This window comes from Cicer arietinum, chromosome 5 (assembly GCF_000331145.2).
Source record: "Cicer arietinum cultivar CDC Frontier isolate Library 1 chromosome 5, Cicar.CDCFrontier_v2.0, whole genome shotgun sequence".
NCBI classification, from domain to species: domain Eukaryota; kingdom Viridiplantae; phylum Streptophyta; class Magnoliopsida; order Fabales; family Fabaceae; genus Cicer; species Cicer arietinum.
This window is the reverse complement of record NC_021164.2, coordinates 42,327,639-42,350,593: the sequence shown is the minus strand read 5'-3', so window position 1 is coordinate 42,350,593 and position 22,955 is coordinate 42,327,639. Positions and strand designations below refer to the sequence as shown.

Genomic DNA, 22,955 nt, shown 5'->3' with positions numbered 1-22,955 from the left:
TTCCTTCATTTTCATCTTTTTTTATTTTTATTTTTTATTTTTTTACAATCAACTTTTTTTTCAACTTTTTTTTATTTCTTTTACCTCTTCACGAACATGATCCTAGACTCATGGAATAAAAATGTGCATCACTTCAAATAAATGGTGGTGATTGTCCTTTTGATCTTTGAAGAGATTTTTTCCTTACGTCATCGACTTAATCTGTAGTTGCCACTGCCTTACATGTAAAGACATCATACTAGTTTTGGCCTCTTTACATTCACATAATTTGTGCCCCAATATATGATTATCATAAAAATGCATTTTGACAAAAATGATTTATAACACAAGAAAGTATTGAATGAAGGTTCAGACAATGATATTTAATGAGAAAATATATGGTACAAAAAAATGATCCATAGAAAGAAAAGAAGATAAGGTGATCTAATGTGGGTAAATGACCCAATTTGTTAGTAATTTTTCATAAAAGAAGTGTGCTAATAAATCATTCCACAATTTCAATAGCGTTATTGACCCACTTTGGAGGATATGATTTGCCTCAATTTATCTTCACAACCTTTCAGAATATATTGACTCGACTTCGATCCGTGTAAGCCATATTATTTGCACATTTTCCTTTATAACTTCTTCATTCTATTTATTTATTTTTTGCCCTAATTTTTAACCAGGTAGCCCTTCTGGGTTTTTGACCTAAAAGGTCTTCCTTCATTTTCACCTAGGTTGCCCCGTTTTTTTTTTTTGACCTAGCAAGTCTTTATTCGACTTTATATCCTCACTTTTCCCAAGTTGTCCTTTTGGATTTTCTGCCTCGTTGGTATTTACTTATTTGTGTACCCTAATTTTTGCCTAGGTCGCCCTTTCAGGTTTTCAACCTAGCGGGTATTTATTATTATTTTTTGTACCCTAATTTTTGCATAGGTCTCCCTTTCAGGTTTTCAACCTAGCGGGTATTTATTATTATTTTTTATACCCTAATTTTTGCCTAGGTCGTCCTTTTGGATTTTCAACCTAGCGGGTCTTCATTTAGATGTAATACTTTTTGAAGCATCAATGTGTGAAAGTAGTGATAAGTCTTCTTGATCCATATTGGTGTAGATCATAACAAAACTTGAATGTATTGGTATTGGGGCTCATATAGTTGGGAGTCCACTTATGTGCTAGTCCTTTTAAATATGTGAAATCTTCTTGAGTGCTAATTCTTTCTTTTGAAGCTCTGAAGTTCATATGTTCTTCTTTTAAGATATTTTGAAATAATTTGATAAGTCTTCTTGACCCATATTGGTGTAGATCATAACAAAACTTGAATGTATTGGTATTGGGGCTCATATATTTGGGAGTCCACTTATGTGCTAGTCCTTTTAAATATGTGAAATCTTCTTGAGTGCTAAGTCTTTCTTTTGAAGCTCTGAAATTCATATGTTCTTCTTTTAAGATATTTTGAAATAATTGTCCTTGATACGAGGCAGTCAATATTTTTCTTGACTTGAATTATGTTGGTCAACACATATCATTACTCTTGATAAAAGAATTTTTTGTTTGAACAAGTCGCACTGCCTTTATTCTATATAATAAGAATAAAAGGGTGCCCCAATTATAGTCTGATTCTCAGGGAGGGTGTCCCACTGTTACGAGATAATATTTGGTACGAGAATTTTCTATCTAGCTTTCTTCTACATTTGATAGTAAGCAGGATGGTCGTGACTTTCATTCTTGTGAGTGACTATTCTTCATCATGACTTACTTTTAACATTGAAAATAAAACAGCTAGAACGTCAGCTAGTTGATTATATTGTTGAGGAAGGACATGATGGAAAATGACTTCAACTTTTAGACATTTGTCTAATATGTACATATAAATGAACATCTTCTTATCCCAAATTTTACATTTTTGATTCATCTGGTTGATGATTAGGTCAAATCCCAATATGCTTTCAACATTTCACTTTTGATTTGTAGGCATCCAAGTGATTGGTATGTTCAAAGTACAATTAGATAATGATAAAGATAAAACGACCTTTCTAGGGGATTAACATAACGTTAACTGCATGTCCCAACATATTGAGGTCCATCCAAATAAGGAATTTTATTTTTATCGTTCTTATCCCATTAAGTGGAATTAATAGCATGACTGAAATTATGTAATGAAATCTTAACAAACTTATTTATAGCTGAACTACTTACAAATATGTATGGTACATGGTTAGAATAAGAGAAAGACATATAATGTTGGGTAATAAATGGTTAAATATATGAGGGGTAGAAAGGAAGAGACAACAAAATGCATTTAGTGATATTCATAATATTAAGGAAACAAAAGTGTGTCAATATAATAAAGTATCGTAAGACTTTATATTTATCAATATTATTGGTGTTGTAGAATTAAAATTCACAAGAGAAACTGATAATATCTTCATTGTCGACTTTGCCCCTTGGATAGACTCATTAAATATATGCAATATCATCAATGTCTTCCACATAATGTTTAGTCGAGGTTTTTTTCAATTGTCCTCACAAGACTTGATATTTTTCTTTAGATTGGTGAATTTTTTTTCATGACATTAATGTAGTAAGCGATAATGATGAAAGTTCAACATAGACGACGAAACTTCTAGAAGTTCACCTGTGGTGAAAAGTCAATAAAAGTATATCCATGACTTAAATTAATAAATAATTTGTGTACAATTATTTATATGGTAACTCTTTTGACGGACAATGTAGGGTAATATTACTTTTCGTAATCGACTCCCGAATCCGTTTTATTTTGTTCAAGAATTTTATTTTAGGTTTTATCTAATTTTCCATAAAAATAAAATAAAATTGGTGGCAATTCATTCTTTGCGGACAAATCGGACGCGACATTATAGATTTTCTCCAAAGCTTTACGTCCTATAGAATTATCATTTGTCGTAGTATAATTCATATTTTCTTACAATAATATTTTCCTGTGCTTCATATGTTAACACTAGAGCATCAAATATGGTCTTGGTAGTTTCTTTATTGGTGAGTTTATCAAACTCTTTGAATGTTATTGCGATCAACATAATGGTTCTTGCCTTATGAAGCATTTTCAATAATTTTTTTTTGTTTAACCTTCATACTTTTTCTTGATACTTCAGTGCAATAAACATTTGTTGGGGGTAGTATATGATTCTTTAGCTAGATCCCATAATTCAAAGCCATGAGAAATAAAGAAGCTTTGAAATTTGTCTTTCCAATATTCAAAACGTTCTCCATCAAAGAGTTGGGGTCTATAAAAATTTCCTCCAATTGCTTCTTCACCAAGATTAGTCATGATAGAAAAAAATTTGTTGGATATTTTCTCAATACTATTAAGTGCTTATTCCTTGAGACCAAGCTGTGATGCAAATTGAAATTTGAATAACAAAAGAAATGGGGGGCTTGAATTGTGTTATTGTGTTTTTAAAACTGATTTTGGAATTTATTTGTTCCTTGGTGATCAAGGCAAATATTAAAGTAAGAAAAAAGAGAAGAAGAATCACGCAAGGATTATGTCCACATTTAATGGGTTCAGATTTTCTCAGATTTTTGCATTGTTTTATGAGAATTTTGTTGTTTTTGCTCTCGTGAATTCTGTTGACTGTATTGTTATACATGCTGAAATAGTGAAAGAGTCTTTTTAAACTCAATCCTCGAGCATGTGTATTTTTTATAGTCAATTTCAATTAGTTTTGAAAAGATATGAGTGATGCTTGTTTTTTCTTCATTCGATCATTTACTGCAGTTTTCAAATTTTTATTTCCGTTGGGAGTGTTGATTCCCTTACAAACCGTTTATGCCAATAAAAAAGTACATAATTTTTCCATTCAGTGCAATTCAGTAGGTAACTGACTGAAACAATTCTTTTATGAATTTTTCACACCTTTAGTATATGTGGCAAAATAGTGAGTATCAGGATCAGAGACAAACTTTGCCTGATTTAGAATCTAATCTTGAGTCTTATAGATTTTACCAATATCGAATCTTCCAAATCATACACAAATTCTAGAATCGTTGACCATCATTAGAGGCATTGAATTTTTCATAGAGCCATTGACTTTTTGTTAATTAAATATGGTGTGTTGAGTTTTTTAAGTACATTAACTTTTATCAGAGGCGTTGACTTTAGTCAAAGAAAGAAGCATGAAAGTCAGAGTCAATGTTTGATCATCAGAGGCAGAGCCATAAGCATCAGAGGTCAAATCCTACTTGTATTGAATAGATTCCAGAAGCAGAGGTAAATATCAAAGGCATGTTAAATTATCAAAGTCATAGTCATTTTACTAGACTTAGCGCTTCAGAGTTAAGAGTTAGAGTCAGCGTATAAGACCCTGAATTTTCTAAACTCTAATTTATGCAAATTTGTTGTATTTTGTGTTGAATTGCTTAAGATATTAGCCCAATTTTTATTTTATGAATTAAGTACCAAAAGTATATTTTGTTAGAGTTAATAATATGTTATATATGTGTGTGTGTCTGTGTATATATATATATATATATATATTTAGAGACCCGATTAAAAATTATTTATCGGAGAATAGTTTAATTAAGTTAAGGAGAATTTATTACCGAATAAATTTTTTAAAATATCACATGTTGTGATAAGTTCATTTGTCAATTGAGTTGCGATGAGAGCATGTACTTCTTGTTACTAAAGTAGATTGACAAGTGAGTGATGTAATGTGTATAACAGTGATTAGATGTGTAATGTTAATTTTAGTGAAGTACCTGAATATTGAATTTAATGAAATATTTATTTATATTTTTTATGAAATTTGATTTTTATTTACAAAACAAATTAATTTTGAAATCATAAAAAAAAAAACTAAATGGGCTGAACTATCAAATAAATAAGTTGGTTTTTTGTGTTTTAGGCCCAAATGATGACAAACAAACAAAAAAGGGTTACATAAACCCTAAATCAAACTTCACGGCATTGGAGAGAAAGAAGGAAAACGCGAACAACAATATTGGAGAGAAAGATAACAAAGAAAGAAAGAAAAAGAAGAAAGAAGGAGGAAGAGATGGAAAGGTACAAAGATGAGGCCACAAGAAGGAGGAGGGTGTGACCGCTCCAAAAGGGCACGGTTGCCGTTCCGGCGGCGACGATGACAATACGAAGCTTTGTGTTTTCTTCTTTTCTCTATTCTTTTTCGTTTTCTGATAAAAATGGGTTTAAGATTGTTCTTATTTTGCATATACTGATTTTTTATAGTTTGAAGAAAACATAAGAGAATCATATAAAGCCAAACAAAACAAAAAGAATTAAAGTAGTGATAAAATGGATTCATATTTTTATTTTTTATTTCATTTTGAAAGGTATAATCATCAAGAATATAAAGATGTTGCATAAATAATAGAGTTTAGAGATAGTTACCACACACAAATTGGATGTTTGTTTCACTGTTACGATTTGCTCTTGTGATGAGTATTTGCTCTTGTTTTGAATTAGTATATTTTTCTATCAATCATCTCCTATTTCAAAACATTCAAATTAAAAACCTTTTTTTATTGATCTCCACAAAACTCCTTTTCTTTCTAAAAAAACAAGACTCTATTTATAGAGTTTTCTTTAATTGTTCATTTTTTTTTTTGTTTGTGCCTATTTCCAGTTCCTAGTTTGATGTTTCGTTTCTTTTGCTTATCATCTGAGGTTTTTTCTGCACATCTGATGTATTCATGGTTTTAGCCTATTTATTTGTTTTTATCTAATCATTTTCTGAGCTTTTTTTATTTGCAGCTTTAATTTGTCTTTTAGTTTTTTTTTTAAACTCAAAAGTTTGTCTCTTTGCTATGTATAATGTGTACAATGGCTGACTTATAAAAATTATGTTTTTATTTCTCTAATTAGTTACAACATGTACAAATGTATCACTGAGCAAGACTTGTGCATCAATAGCAGTCAGCATCAACAAAGTAAGGCTAGGCAGTGAGTAAGGGGAGCAATAGAGAACAAAACAAAGGCAAAACATGTTGGAGCAGCTGACTTAATTTGATTTGGTTTGCCTTAATTTTTATTCTAATTTGATTTTGCTTAATTTTTATAATTATAATTTGATTTTATTTTAAAACTGTAATTTGATTTGGCATTGTAAATTGATGAGACATAATGAGTCTACTTATTGTAATTTGATTTGGCTTAATTTTTATAATTGTAATTTGATTTGATTTTAAAACTATAATTTGATTTGACATTGTAAATTGATGAGACATAATGAGTCAACTTATTGTAATTGGATTTGGCTTTAAAACTATAATTTGATTTGGCATTGTAAATTGATGAGCCATGATTAGCATGATTTTTAGCTGTATTATTTTTATTTTCTTTTTTATATATCTATTTTCCTTTTTTGTATTAATGATTATAAAGATAGAAATCACAAAATTTGATGTATTATAATAAAAATAGATATTACTACTTTTTGAATTATTTTTAATAAGTTGGACAAAATTAGAGTACTACAACATTAAAAGGGTCACTATGTGCAAACCCTAACCAATGTCTTCTTGTCCTACTAAGGACCTTATGTACAAGGAAGTAGTGAGAGAAGATAATTAAATTGGCTTGTGCCCCATTTTGTTTGATTCTTTTGTATTGGATGGACAATTTGGAAATAATGAGGATGAAGGGTAGGAGTACCTACAATTCCAACAAAGATTTATATCTTTGGAAGATTATATCTTCCATTCTATATTTAGAGAAAGTCACATCAGAAAAGTCAAAGACAATTCGAGAAAAGGGAAAACTAAATAATCTTTTTTTTCTTTAGTTACGTCTAATGAGTCAGAAAGTAGGCTCCTAAATATGAAAACTTCATCATCACTCTATCCGATTAAATTTCAAAGAAGGAATGCACTTATTGAAGATAGTGTCAATAAAAAGACTTAGTTTGTTTATGTATTAAGAATCAGCGATTCAAACCTAATATTTAATTTAAATTAATGGATCTCGTTTAGAAAGACTTAAAATAAACTTAGGATTTTTTTACCAATTTCTCTTTTTAGCCATTTTGTAATAAGTATTGCATATTTAAGGTAACTTGTGCTCATTACAGTGTAATATGAATTATGAATTGAATATATGTTATTTCCTCTGCTTCTATCTTACTTGTTTTCCTCTATTTTCTTCCTTGTGCCTCTAATTTTCTTTCTACGTCCGTTTTTCCTTTGTTTATTTATGTTTATTTTCTCTTTCATCTTTCACAACTCTTCATCTTCTTCCATTAACCGTCTCAAGCTTTTAAATTTTTCCACGTGTCAAAAAGTGTATGTCAAAATATTTGTGCACGCTTCTATCTCACTCTGTTTTTCTCCATGCTTTCATCATTACTTTTTTGTTTTACAAAACGATTTTGTTTCTTTTCGCAAAAAATATGGCTATTTATACCTCAAATTTGTTTAGTTTCCCTATTTGTTATTTTCATTCATCTCTTAGACCAGCTTAGACATTCTCTTAGACCAGCTTGAAGCATAGATAGCACTACAAGAAGTTCACCACAAGCTTGAATTTCTCACCTCTAAAATGGAGGAATTAGTTGAGCTCTTGAGAAGTATCCTTAGAAGTCTTTAGATAATCTATGTAGGGGTAGGTTCTTTTAAGTTTTTCTTTCTTTCTTTCCTTTCTCAGTCTTTTTTTGGTTGTAATATTGGTTCTCACATACTTGATATGTTATCTTTCCTTATTTTGTTTATCTTCTTCTATTTTGTTTTTTATTTGTTTTTTTTTCTTCTTGGGCAATTTTATCTTGTTAAATATCTAAATTTCATGTGATGGTCTTGAGTTTACTTTGTTTGTCTTCATGTGTGTGATTGCTTGTGTTAATCTCTGTTTTTGTAATTGCACCCTTTTTAGAATAACAACGGGGGAGAAAAATAGAAAATCTAGTAATACAATTAATTGTGTGCTTGCGTCTGATTGCATGGTCGTGTGTTTGCTTTACATCTGAATGTTGTATCATCTACATCATTGCATCTGATTGTTGCATCTGCATCTAAGTTTCATCTTCACTGCATCATATGTAAGTTTCATTTGGATATCATTTTTCATATGTCCTTATTATTATAGTTACTTGCAACTCCTCCTTGTTTTGAAAGTCTTAACATCCTCTAAAAACATGGTTTGTTCTATTAGGCTTAACATCCTAAGAAGAACAATAATCCAAAGGTTTTACATCTTGAAGAATTGTGAATTGTTAATTAATAGACTTCAGAATAATTTAAAGGCTTAGCATCCTTGGAAATTGTGAAATCATTTGGAAAAAATTGTCAAAATTATGATAAAATGGTATGTGTCTTATTTGTTTGCTAATCTTTATGTTTTTTCCTCTCTTTTGATTTCAACTGTTAGTTTTATCCTTATGTTTATCAAAATGTAAACAATTTAAAACGTATTTCAGGGGGAGTCCCATAATATTGATTTAAAACGTATTTCTAAAGAATGTCAAATGATTATTAGGTTAAACAATTTTTGAGTACTACATTCAAATTAAGAAAAAAATTTAAACTTTATTTTGTGAAGAAAAATTGTTTATTAATTGTATATTTGTCTATCATCATAAAAAAGGGAGAGATTGTTAGTGCAAAAGTTGTAATTTAGCTACAATCTTATGATTGATTTTTTGATGATAACAAAACAAATCAGAAAAATTATCCCCTAACTATATTTGCTAAGTGTGCATATTAAGTAAGAAGACAAAGATTTATATTAATTACAAACATGTAATTATGAGTAAGTTATAGATAATAATTTAAGTGTTTTTGACATAGAATCTTATCATCTAATAAACAAGTAGTTATGTTTACTAATAGAATAAGTCATGATATAACAATAAGAAGTGTTGCATCAAGCATTTGATATTCTAGAGTCCTAGTCAAAGCGTTAAAGACAAAGGCAATATGAATCAAACTCTAATGACAAAGGAAAAGAATACTACAAGAGTCAAGACCTTCATTGATCTTTTGACTTAAGACCAAAGAAAAAAATTTTGAATGAAGTTTTTGTTAAGTAAAAATTTTGAGCCCAAAACTCTAAAGAAATCAAAATCTCTACATCCTCTCATGACTAGAAAAGAAAGACAAAGAAATCAAGGCAGTGCTCTGAAGAATTTGTTAAAGTTGTGTATGACTTTGTTAAACGTGCTCTTAACCTACCTTTGATGAATCTGATTACAATCGCACTTTGATGATTTTGCGTATGATAAATATGGTAAACTAGTGGATCGTTTGGTCAACGCGTCAAATCAAAACTCTAATAAAGTCAATGCTTTGATAAAAAGTCAACTTCCTCTACTTTTCAAAGATGAACTTATCCTCTGGATGAATAAGCGTATGATATGCACTTTTAACATACATTTGAAATAATGTAATGTTATTATAAGCAACAAAAGAGAGTAGGATACAAATATCTTCTAACAAGGTCACTGGAGAAATTTCTCAATGGAATTAATGTGTTCTTGCTAACTATAGCCTACTAAAACAAGTCTTGCCTTGTTTCTAACCACTATTTTTTTCCATTTAACTTGTTTATGAAAATCCATTTGGTTCCAATAATATTTGTATTTGGTCTAGGTACAAGATCCCAAACATAATTCCTTTTAATATTATTTATCTCTTCTTGCATTGCAAAGTTCCATCCATCGTCTGCTAGTGCTTCATCAACATATGCAGGTTCAATTGATGATAGTAGACCCAAAAAAGTTATGTCTTTCAATGATGATATAGTCTTCAAATGATATTTTCATTTCCAACTATTAGAGTTTCATGATGGGCTGACTTGTACTTTCATCCAGATCTCTTTTCTGACTTATGTTGACTGCTCCTGACTTGGTTAAATTCATCATCTGATGATTTTTTTTATTTTCTTTTGATTTACTCGTATCCTCTAGTTTGTCTGCATCTACTTCCTTTAGTTCTAGTAAACATGCACTATCATCAACATGCTTTGACTTTTTAAGGTCAAGATGTTTGTCATCAAATTTAACATGTGGAAAAGACATCATTGGAGTTAAATGGGTGAACAAAACAAAACTTAATCCCAATGGGACCATACAAAAACATAAGGATGGATTAGTTGCAAAGGGCTACTTGCAAGTTTGACTATAATGAGGCCTTTTATCCAATTTCTCTCTTAGATACTAGAAGAGTCTTAATTGCTCTTGCAACACCAAAAGGATGGAGCATTTATCAACTAGATATGAAATATGCTTTTCTTAATGGTGTTCTTGAGGAATAGATTTATGTAGAGCAACCACAAGGATTTGTAGCCAAAGGCAAAGGCAAAGTTAAAGGCTAAGAAAAGTTATGCATGTCCTAAAGCAAGCCCCTCGAGCATGGTGCAATAGAATTGATCGCTACTTCATCGGTCGGTGATTTAGGAGGAGCAAGAGTGAGCCAACACTATACATCAAGACCCAACTTCAGCATGATACTTTCATGGTCTCCTTATATGTAGATGATATTATTTATAATAGGAACAACAAAAAGATTATAATGGAATTCAAATAAGACATGATGAAGACTTTTGAGAAGACCGACCATGGCTTGGTGAATTACTTCCTCGGCATAGAGATAAAACAACATGAATAAGGCATATGTATATGTTAGAAGAAATTCACTTACACATTATTGAAGAAATTTAAGATGAATGATTGTAATCCAGTTGCTACTCCACTTGTGACAAATGAGAAAATGCAAAAGCATGATGAAGCCCCAGAATCCGATGCATCGCGCTACAAAAGATTGATTTGGAGTTTTCTATATCTTATTATGACATGAAATCGTGTGTATGCTAAAAGTATACTATCAAAGTTCATGCAAAAACTAAGTCAAATTTACTTTGGAGCTAGTAAAATAAATTTAAGATACTTGAAAAACACAAAGGAGTTTGGCATATGGTATAAAACTACCATTAACTCAAAACTTCTTGGTTATACTAACAACGATTGGGCAAGATCAATAGATGACATGAAGAGCAAATCGATTTATGTCTTCTCATTTGAACGGGAATATTCTCCTGGACATCAAAGAAACAAGCAATTGTTTCACAATCAACTACAAAGGCAAACTGTGTGGCAATAGCTGAAGCTAAAAGTCAAGCTATATGGCTTCAAAGAGTACTTGGAGAAATGAGTTAAATACAAGAAGAGTCAACCATAATCTACTATGATAATAAATCAACAACTGCAATCACAAAGAATCCAATTCATCATATTAGTGCAAAGTGTTTTTAAGGTTCAATCATTTAGTTGATGTTTTGATGATAACAAAAACAAACAAATAAAGAACAATTATCCCCTAACTATATATGCTAAGTATGCATATCAAAGGCATGATTTATAATAATGATAACTATCCATTCTAAAGTAGGTTATATTAAAAGTATTTTAGAGATCTAATAATGGAGTAAAATATAATAGAGGAAAAGAAATACTGCAAAAACAAGTGCAACAAAGCATGCATCACAATATAAGTTATATCCTCTGATGACTAGACGAAGGCAAAAGAAACCAAGACCTCACTTCATCTCTACAGCCTAAGTCTGCTGACATGCGCCTTTGTTGTCACAAGCTTCAGTTAGAAATGTAAAACAATGTTGTAGTTAAATTGCCTCTGATATACTTATTATTCCTCTGCCTCTGATACACAAGTTCACTAGAAATAATTTGCGTCTGCCTCTAATAAGCATGAAAAAAAATAATGTGCCTCTACCTCTGATAAGCATGAAAAGAAATAATTTGTCTCTACCTCTAATAAGCGTGGAAAGCAAGTAACTGCCTCTGCCTCTGATAGTCACATCAAGCGTCTGATCGACTGACGCTGAATTATTATTTTTCTCTAGAAAAGTCAATGCTTTGAAAAGGTCAACACCCAAAGAAGACAAAGCAACTTCACATCCTCTCACGAACATTATGAATGTGTTATGTGTCTGAAAGTGTTTAATGTTTGATTTGATCAAACTATCCCCCTATTCTCAATACCAAGATATACAGAATCACACACACACACACACACACACAGATACTGATATGCCTTAAATGGTGATTGAAGATATTCAATGATAACATTCTCAAAGGATACTTCTTCTCTATATTTAAGAAGAATTCACTTAGTTCTTTATGATGAGCGTGTGTGTGTGTGTAGAGAGAGAGAGATAATGTATGAGAGAAAATGAAAAAGACTATGTATGAAGAAGAAAATCTGAAAAAGCCAAGAACACATCAAACTAAAAGACTGAGTGAATTATTCTCTCATAAGATAGTTATTAGAGTTTATGTAAATCAATCAAAGTGTTTTGACATTGTACTGATATAGGATTTAATCTATAACATCCTTTCAATGAGAGTTAGTATCCTAAAAATAAATTTTGTGTAATACCATAAGTTAATTATCTAGAATATACCTTTAGCATTAGAATAATTCGACAAAAGAGATGGTTAATACAAATCTCGACACAAAGTCATGAAAATGTGTTAATACACATACTAATACTTCAAAGAAAAAGTAAAAATATGGAGTACATAACACATCCATGGTTCAAAATAATTTCCTATAAATTTTAAGCAAACTATAGCATAAATTGCTATGCTTCATTTCTCCAACTCTTGATCTAAGTCTTTTTACCAATAAATCATTTAAATAACGTCGAAGAGATTACATCTCATTGGTTCTCGGGAATGAAACCAAATCAATTAACATTCAAATTCAAAGATATACTTATCTTCTAAGTTTCTCTTCCTTTATAGTTACTCTTGAGTTATCCCTTTTATGTATATTTTTGACTATTTCTAAGTATTTAAGCCATTAGACGTGAGTAATCTAATGACTTAAACTCTACCTAACAAGCATTTCATAAAGATTAGATTAGTTTTGCTAGTGCCCTCTTCTTGTTAGTAACTTTATTTTGGTAAGATTTGACATAATTACGTCCGTAAGTGGTGCCCAACATACCCTATCTTACCTCTCGCTTACGTCGTATATAGATGGAGAATTCATCTAGCTAGGATGAATCCTATACTTCTCACCTTAATCAAATGTCTAGTAATTATATATAACAATCCACACACACAAATATATATAATTAAAAGGTGTTACTTTATATATATATATATATATATATATATATATATATATATCAATCCATCATCATATCTACATAGAAGCAAACTCTAACATTGATTGTCTTGTCGGCCTAACTAATAGTAGTACCAACTTTAAGTGTTTGAATCTTAATAGAATTTGAGATGAGTTTTATTTATTACTCCTTCTGATCACACACACACACACACACACATATATATATATAAAAAGTGTTTCTTTATATATATATATATATATATATATATATATATATATAAGTAACACTTTTTAATTATAACATCATCTATTAATAAATATATTAAATGCTACCACACACTCAACCTTGAAAATTCTTATGATAACGTAAACTATTAAGTCAACTATACCGTACTAATCATTCAATGTAAAATGAAATTCAAGGGAACATGCTTAAGATAACATTTTCCCAAAACAGCCCAAAATTTATGTTAAAACAACACAAAATTGAGTTTAACTGCAGAATCAACTGACAGGAACTTATAAGTATCATAATTGAGTAAATGAGCACTCTTTAGAAAGCTTATGATGTCTAGTTTATAGATAAAAAATTTATTTATTTCAAATTAATCCCCTACTTCTTGCAATTTATCAAATTAATATACAAGGTCAGGAAAACAGAACATCAACTCTGGTCTAACGTGTAACCAATTTTTAAGCATCAATACTCGATCAAACATCTCAAAGTTTGTACTCAATTTGAAGGTAATTGAGCCTAGTTTCCAAAGCATAGATATGACCAAAACATCACACATATGTCATGAGAATTTGAAGTTTACAACACTCATTCAATCACACTAATTTCCTAACAATCTTTGCAAACAATAATGCTACAAATTATGAATAAATCAAGCAATGAATACATCAAAACAACATCACAATGTCAATTTACTTAAACTAATTTGTCACAATAGTGAAATTCAAAGTCTTTAATTTCAAACACATCAAAAGAGCATAATTTCATGTCATCAAAGAAACTCAATTCTACAATAATCTATTCTCAATTTCAGTCATAGAACTTCACATGCATAAATTATTTTAACCACCTATTTCAAAACCCCTAAATCTAACCAAAAATAAAATTAAAAATCATTTTCTTCATTTCAAACTTAATCCCCAAATCTCTAACATATGGTCAACATTATCTCATACATGCATGAAAGAGAAATAGAAAAAAGGAAACTCACCTCTTGATTTCCAAAAGGATTGAGAAGATGATGATACTCTTAACTCTTTCTACCTTGACTTCTAGCAAAAAGTGCACTTTTCCTTTCTCTTTTCTTGTTTTGTCAATGTTTTTTTTCTCCTTCTCTCCCTCTCTAACTCTTTCTTCTTCTCTCTCTTACCTTTTCTTCCTCTCCCTCTCTCTGTTTCTGGTTTATGTGCTCCTCTATTCTTCTTCTTTTTTTCTTTCTTTTCTTCTTTTTTTTCCCTTAGTTTAGTAATTTCCCATCCCCCGCTTTCTTTTCTTTCTTTTATTATTATTATTATTATTATTATTATTATTATTATTATTATTATTATTATTATTATTATTATTATTATTGTTATTATTATTATTATTATTATTATTGTTGTTGTTGTTGTTGTTGTTGTTGTTGTTGTTGTTGTTGTTATTATTATTATTACAAATTATAATTTTATTCTAATAAGTAAAACATAAAAAAAAAAAATTAAACTTACTACCAATTATTGATGCTGAAGAGGGATGTTACACTTTATATCAAATCAGACACAAACTAGAACTGATGTAAATCAATCTAATAGTGGTAAGAACCCTCTCATCCTCAAAGAGGAACTTGAAAAGATACAACGACCCTCATGAACCTCAACGACATGATGTTAGTATGTTGTAGAAGGTTCTAGGAATGACAACCTCGAGAGGCTAGAGAAAAATACTCAAAGCTTAAAGAGGTAGAGTAAAGAATACTTGTACGAATCTTTGTAAAAAAATAAAAATAAAAACTTACTATCAATTATTTATGTTGAAGAGAGATGTTACACTTTATGTCAATTCAGACACAAACTAGAACTGGTGTAAATCAATTTGATAGTGGTAAGAACTCTCTCATCCTCAAAGAGGAACTTGAAAATATACAACGACCGTCATGAACCTCAACGACAGGATGTTAGTATGTTGTAGACGGTTCTAGGAACAACAACCTGGAGAGGCTAGAGAAAAATATTCAAAGCTTGAAGAGGTAGAGTAAAGAATACTTGTACGACTCTTTGTGGAAATAGTGAATTAAGTCATCGACTGTACTGAGGCAAAACCTCTATGTAAGGGGATGACTTGAAGTAGCAACCGTTTGTTGTAAATTAATATAAAATAGTTGTGTCTCCTTTATTCTCTTCTAATTCTCTCATCTTAGTTCTTTATGATTCAACCTTACTTTTCATAAACCTCTTTTAATAGTAAGTTGAATATTTTGATAAAGAATGATTGTTGTAAGAAAATATAAGTAGTTTTGGAAACAGCAAACACAATTCAAGCCCCTTCCCCCTTTCTTGTGTTTTCCAGCACCTTCACATCACAATAGAACAAAGCACATATCAATCAAATATCATTTTATTAGATAAGTAAAGAAGACTATACAAATCAAGCTTGAGTACTGCAAGACGGAAGATGAAGTGGCAGACATATTTACTAAAGTTTTGCCAAGAGTAAGATTTGAGCAACTATAAACTATGCTTGGAGATACTAAAATATGCATCAAGGAGGAGTGTTGAGAGATGATGTACATTTCTAGATCTTTCTAAAATACATTAGTAACTTATAAAATAAGTATTAATTATTAATTTATATTGTACATGTATAGACATTTCTAAAATTCCCGAGTAATTCACATAATAAATAATAATTACTACATTTGTATTTGAAATGTCATGAAGAATCTAGAAGGAATCATCTAGAGTATAGCTTCCACAACTATAAATAGGACACAAGGTTCATTTGTAAACAAGTCATTTTAAGTACAAACTATTCCTTGTTGTAAACTTCACACTACTTGGTACTATTATCTTTCGACTATCAACAAAAATCTTCTACACTATCCAACTACATTCTAAACTAACTATACTATCTCAAATACTAACAAATACATGATTTAATTTATTTTAATTTTCTCTCAAAACAAAATTTTTTTATTTTAACTTTTAATAATTTTCAATGCCTCAAAAAAAAAAAAAGAGATAGATACCTTTAAATTTAAATAAAGCTAAAAAACTTGCATTAAGTGGACGAAAGGAAATACAAAAAAGTGAAGTACAGAAATGAAGAAATACATCAGCTCATAAAGTACTGAAGTGCTAACTATCAATATAATAACTAAACATGAGCAATCTATTGCATAAGTAAATTTCTAATTATTGCAGCTTGTGCTGAATCTGTTGTAGCCAATAGCTCAGACAAACGTTCACTTAAATCGTCAACTTCCCTGTGCAAGCTTCTAATATAGTTGCAAGTCTCCTGCAACACCCTGGAAGCTGAAACCTGATATTCAAATTCAATTTTGTAAAAAATAATTAGCTATATATTGTTAATTATTCTCATAGAAAATATTGTTCAATTTAAAAAACCAACAACTCTTGGTGTAAAGGTAAGGGCTAAGGTGTTTGGTTCCTCTGATACAAGTTCTCAAGTTTTAGTTTTGTAGTCTTAAAAAAGTAGAATAAATAGGTACCATGAGAAAAAATTGTTACCAGCAAAATTAATTTTAAATTTAAATTATTTACAAAGTTCTTAATTATTTAAATATGACGTAAATTTAAATCTATTTGAGAATATTCTATTTTGTGATATTTGTTCACCCAACTAGACTTGATTTAAACAAGAGAATTTAAACAAAAATATTGTATTATCATTGTAACGTACTATATCAATCATGTATTGATAACATAAAAAAAAAATTATTTTAATAAATTAATCAATAACCAACTTTAATAGATCTATCCAGATCCTTTTAAAAATTAATGATGTATCATCTAAAATATCTGATAAAATTTGATATATTTGTGCCGTAACAACTACCATCCATGTTTAATTTCAAACATAATAATATTAATTAAATGTGAAGCCTAAACGTCTCGATCTCGAATGTACATATGATGTGCCCCAAAAATTAGTAAAACATAAAATTGTATAATATTAAGCTAGTAATTATCAAAGTACAAAATATGTATTAATCCAAACCAAGTAAATGAGTATTAGTCCAACTGTGAAGGAAATATCCCCCCATCCTCCTTCATTTTGTTATTATGCAAGTGTTGGAGAGTTTAGTCCAAAAGAAGTATTACTCTTGCAACTTGCAACATATTGAAAATGAAAATGTCTCACATCGATGGGAATATGACAAACTAAATTCATTACAAGTGTTGGAAAGTTTGAGTCCATTAGTTCTAACTTTTGAACCATTAAACCTCTCATACTTGATAACATCCACTGGTCCACAGTATTCACGGATTTAGATTATCTCAACTAAACCTCTCTACACACGATCTTCACTTTCTAGTTTATATCTCACTTATCAATTTGTTTACTCTCTCTTACTTTGTCTCTCTTCAATATTTTAAACTCTTTAAATCTTGACACACTTCAATTAGGCCTATAATATTAAAACAAAAAATAAAAAGAACTAAAATTTGAATAGATCTTGAGACTCAACAACAGCTCAGAAAAGAGGGTACAATTGCACAACTAACCTAAGAACATCACCCGTGGAGAACAAACCCACAAAAAAGAGCCAAAGAAACTATTATTCATGTTACAAACCGGTGGTTGGCTTGGTGGCTTATATAAACAGTTTTTCACTTTTAACAAAATATTAACAATATTAAAAATAAAAATAAAAATAAAAAAGTCTTATCCAGACTTGAGGAATATTGATTGAAATTAATTCATGAAAAAAAAGTTTAAATGAAGAGGTCTCATGTCAATACAAACGGGGTAGTATAAAGTTTTTATATGTGTTGAAAATTAAGAGGTCTAACCATTATTCTATTTAATTTTTGTATCTGATTTACGAACACATGATCTTGATAGGAGTTCTACAACTCTTCATAGAAAATGAGTAGTTGTCTTTTGTTATGATGTTGGATCTGAACTGCGTCTTTTCTCTATTTTTAGGATTAGAATACCCTTTATACTCCAATTAATAATTTTTTGATTATTAAAAACAAAAGTTTCGAAAAGTGTCCGGACAATTTGATTCCATTGACTCAAACTTCTAGAACCGTTATTAGACCTCCCATTACATAAGAACACCAACTAACTCATTAAGTTGTCACATTAAGAGCTCTAGTAATTTAGTGATATGTAATATTGAATCAATTAAATTAAGAGCTCATAAGTGATCATTTTATAGGAATTAATCTACAGTAATATTAGGGTTGACTCTCAAGTAGATAAACAAAGTTTTTCTTTTACAAAAATATTTTAATAAATTAGATCTCTTCTTAAATCTCTTTCATTGACTCTCACATCACCAACCCAGCTTGATCATTGAAGCTAATATTTGTGTACATGTATAGTTGCATTTTAAAGTTGCCATAAAGAAAAAGGCATTAGTAGAGTTTGGTGTTTCAAAAATAAAAACTTAGAAGAAAAAAAAGTTAATTATATATGTGAAAACAAACCTTGTCGGAGCTCCTATTGCGAATCTCAGGAAGAAGTTGTTGCAACTTGGAGACAAGATCATGGATCTGATCGTCGGTGATATTCCTTGAACTACTACTTGTTTGCCTTGACCGTGACCTTCTACTAGACATCTTTATTAATAATAAAATTCACAAATTTTGTATGGAGCTAGGTAGAGATTTGTATAAAAGTGGAAGTGTCAGAGACAAATTGAAATTTGATATAGAGATAGGAAAAAGAGGTTATGGGGAAGAGATATAATTAACAAGTAGTGATGATGTTGGAGAATGAGATTGAAAGAAAGACAAGTAATGTAATTGCATGGGAGAAAGAAGAGGGGTATGGTTGTTTTTAAATAGGGTTTAGGAAAGAGAGAGTGAAAAGAATAAACTAAATCTAGAGATACGGTATACTAGTGTTCCCATATTGGGGTTTGAAGTTTCAGAGTAGCGTGTGCATGTTTCAACTGAGTGTGTGTCACCAAGCTTTGTTCTTTGTTTTTGACACTATCATACTGTCAGTTTTTACACGCAATACCATGTTAATTGGTATCTCAATGCCTACTCTATCATAACAAACATCGTTTAAGGTTTTTGCACTTATATTAATAAATACATAATTAGAATAGAGAAGTTATCTTATTAAATTATTCATCTTAACTATTGGTGTGTTTTCACTATTATTAATGCAAAATATAATAATATTTTAAAAGTTGTGTAAATAATAATTATTAAAGAGTATTATAGAAAACATTTAATTAATTAAAATTGTATGAAAATTATGAATGACATTCGTTTTCATACAATTTTTTTTACTATAGTAACACTCATTACGAGACAAAGGGAGAGTTTTGCAAAAATAGTTAGTTACAATACTTTTTTACTTACTCACAATGATTGATCTACTTTAACTTTGTATACATATTAAAGAAACATAGAATAATATTTTTATTATATTATCTTAATTAAGTATCGGTGTATTAATCATTACTATAAGTGGTAGATATTGACTTAAACCAATGAAAATAGTATTATTTAAATGGTCAAATTTAAAAAAAAAGATTTAAATATATGAGTGGTCTTTGCGATTAAGCATTTTTTATTTTAGAACTTGTAAGTTTTTTTTGTTTGAGTATTGTCCTTCCAAATATATTCTAATTTCTTTTGTATCCTTGCTATTTTTGTTTTAGTCCCTATAAAATTAATTTTTATTGGAATAAATCTCTGCAATATATATATATAATATTTGATTTTAGTCCCCAATTATTAAAGATATAAAGAATTGCATGGATCAATTTCAACAAAAACCAGTTTTGCATGAACTAAAACAAAAGAGCAAGGAACAAAAACAAATCAAAATATATTTGGAAGGACAAAAAATAAACAAAAAAACGTATAGGAACTAAAATAAAAAATAAAAGTGTGTATTTGCAAAATAAATTATATATTAAACAAAAAAATTATTAATATTACATTGAGAATCAAGATAGTTGGCGGCGGCGGAAGGCAAGCTACATCCAACGACTCTATGGCAACACAACATCATTCTTCTTTACAAACTTTGCGGAGGTAGTAAGTGTCTTTGCAACAGCTACACATCCGACGAGGTTTTTATACCGAAGAAACTTGATAAATGGGGGGGCAAAGGTTTGACTTTGTGAGATTCAAAGTAGTACAAAATTTCACTAGGAGGTTTGATAAGGTCTGGTGTGGGTGGAATAAAATGATGACCAATATCCTAAGATTCAATAGAGATGATAAGTTTGTAGAAAAGAAGGTTGAAGGGCAAAAACCAATATGTGGGATTAATGGTGCAACCAAAAGTATCTTTCAATGAAGCTCTAATAGATAGAAGAAAGGTACAAAGAGGGGTGGCATCAAGGAGAGAGCCAATGAGCATACCTTAAAGAAACCATCATCAAAGGCATTGGAAGGATTTAAGAGCTAGTAGAGTTGAAGAAGTAGCATGCAACGCGGTTTGGGAAAAAGACTCGGATGAAAACTCACTAAAAACCTCCAATCTTGTTTTGTTGGCTACCTTGAAGATGCGAAAGATGTAGTTGGTTTTCAAGCTAGCATGAAGCTAGAAGGATACCACTCGATCCAAGTGATCCCTAAGGGAGTGGAAAAGGTGATCTTAATAAGGCTTAGGTGAGGGGGAGTTAGAGGAGGCGGTGAAAACTCATAAGGAATGGTGGGAAAGTTGGTTTCATCTTACCAAACCTTGGACGACCTATGTTTTCTCAAATAAAATAGATATTTGGATCAGATGTTTGGGAGTACCTCTTCATATTTGGAGAGTGGAGTTCTTCGTATAGTAGATCCCCTTGCGGAGGACCGTTTTTTTATGTATATGAAGATACTAGAAGGATGTCTCGATGTGATGTGGCGAGAGTGAAAATATCAATGAATAGAATGAAATAACTAGATTTGGTGAGAACCGTTTTTGTATGAGGAATTGATTTCAAAATTCAGTTATTGGAGGAACAGATGGGAGACGTGGACTTGGGATATTGATATCAGAGGGTTGTGGTTCACGGTGAAGTTTTTTTTGAACATAGGTAGACTCTGATGAGGATGGTCCAACAAATGATGATAAGTCTCTTGGAACCAAACTCATTTTTTACTTAGAGTTTTTATGATAACAAAAGTATTTTATGAGAACAATATATTTGACTTCAAAGAGTATGAAAGAAGATATGGTCAAGAGTTATAGAAGATTTGATCAAGATTTATCTACAACAAAATATGAACAAAATAATCTAAAGAATTTACAAATGCAATCTGAACAAAATACGAACATAATCAATATGAAGAATTTACAATCTCAATCTAAACAAAAAAGGAAGAAAATTAATTTGAAGACTTTACAAACTCAATTTGAACAAAATACAATTCAGAATTAAACAAAGACTAAATTGAAGGTCAAATTTAACTATAAATAAATACTCGAGGTTGAAGAAGAAAATTATCAAAAAGCAAAAAAGCATAGTCTTAGAGTTCAAAGAGGAAAACACTTGTTTGAGTTAGAAATATTTTCTAAGTGATCTTTTCTTATAGTGTGAGAGTTATTATTATCATCAACTTTTTAGAAGCAACTACTCAAGTTTCAATCTTTTGTATCCAACCCGATAGTGGTTTAGTTCTTTCTTCAATTTGGGGTTGTCAGATTGGTAGAGAAGACTTGATTTGTAGGGTCAAGGTGATTAGTTCATCAAAATTATAGGGTTGTTAAGTGCTCTGTGATTCAAGGAATTTGAATTAGTGGATTAAAGACTTCTGATGAGGGGACTGGATGTAGCCAAGTTAGTGGTGAACAAGGATAAATCTATGTGTCAAATTATTTATATTTTTATTGCTTGTTGCCTCTGAATCTGATTGCTTCTACTCCAAGTAAGTCGCCAAAACCAAACTATTTTTTTTATTTATTTATAAATTATCAAAAAGTTGTCAACTTAAGCAAACACAATTCAACCCCCTTCTCGTATTTGGACCTTCAATCTCAAGACTGAGCACTTTATAGTTTTTGAGAAAAGATCCAAGGGTTCAATATGTCTGGATTCAGTGAAGAAGCCGTTGGAGGAAACATCAATAGACCACCTATGTTTGATGTAGAACATTTTGAATATTGGAAGGACAGGCTGAGAAGTTTCTATATTTCACAAGATCTTGAACTTTGGGACTTGGTGGAAGATGGTTATAATTCTCCAAAAAATATTGATGGTATTGAAATTCCAATAAAGGAGATGAATGCTTATCACAATAAGATGTACAAGATGCATCATAAGTCTAGAACATTCACGATAAATACAATCGCCTTCAAGGAGTTTGACAAGTGCACCAACAAGGAGACAAAAAAGAGTATTCATGACAGTCTGATTCTGACCTATGAAAGAAGCAAGAAAGTTCAAGAAGCAAATGCCAACATACTAGTCAAAAAGTATGAGTTGTTCAAGATGGAAGAAGATGAAGACATTGAAACAATGTTTTCCATATTCCAGACCATGGTCTCAGGATTAAAGGTACTTGAGAAGAGTTATACAACTATTGATGATGTAAAGAAAATTCTTAGGAGTCTGACAAGCAAGTGGAGACCTAAGATCATTGTCATTTAGGAAGCAAATGATCTGAATACTCTAAAGCTGGAAGAATATATGAGCTCTCTCGGATCACATGAAATTGAGCTTAAAGAAGATGAGCCCAAGAAGAAGAAC

General features: G+C 30.3%; 1 protein-coding gene across 1 annotated transcript; it reads right to left on the bottom strand.

The window, feature by feature from the left end:
- Nucleotides 1-16,308: 16,308 nt before the first annotated feature.
- Nucleotides 16,309-19,306, bottom strand: LOC101494481 (transcription factor ILI6). Its single transcript, XM_004499373.4, has 2 exons — nucleotides 18,742-19,306; nucleotides 16,309-16,600 (listed from the first exon to the last, which is right to left on the bottom strand). The coding sequence occupies exons 1-2, from the start codon at nucleotides 18,871-18,873 to the stop codon at nucleotides 16,451-16,453; spliced, it is 282 nt and encodes a 93-aa protein (XP_004499430.1). The 5' UTR covers nucleotides 18,874-19,306; the 3' UTR covers nucleotides 16,309-16,450.
- Between the last annotated feature and the right edge of the window lie 3,649 nt (nucleotides 19,307-22,955).

Bases quoted from the DNA above. Each gene is read 5' to 3' on its own strand.
- LOC101494481 (XM_004499373.4), bottom strand. From the start codon at position 18,873: ATGTCTAGTAGAAGGTCACGGTCAAGGCAAACAAGTAGTAGTTCAAGG. The intron at 16,601-18,741 runs GTTTGTTTTCAC...TTTGAATATCAG, and splicing joins GCAATAGGAGCTCCGACAAG to GTTTCAGCTTCCAGGGTGTT.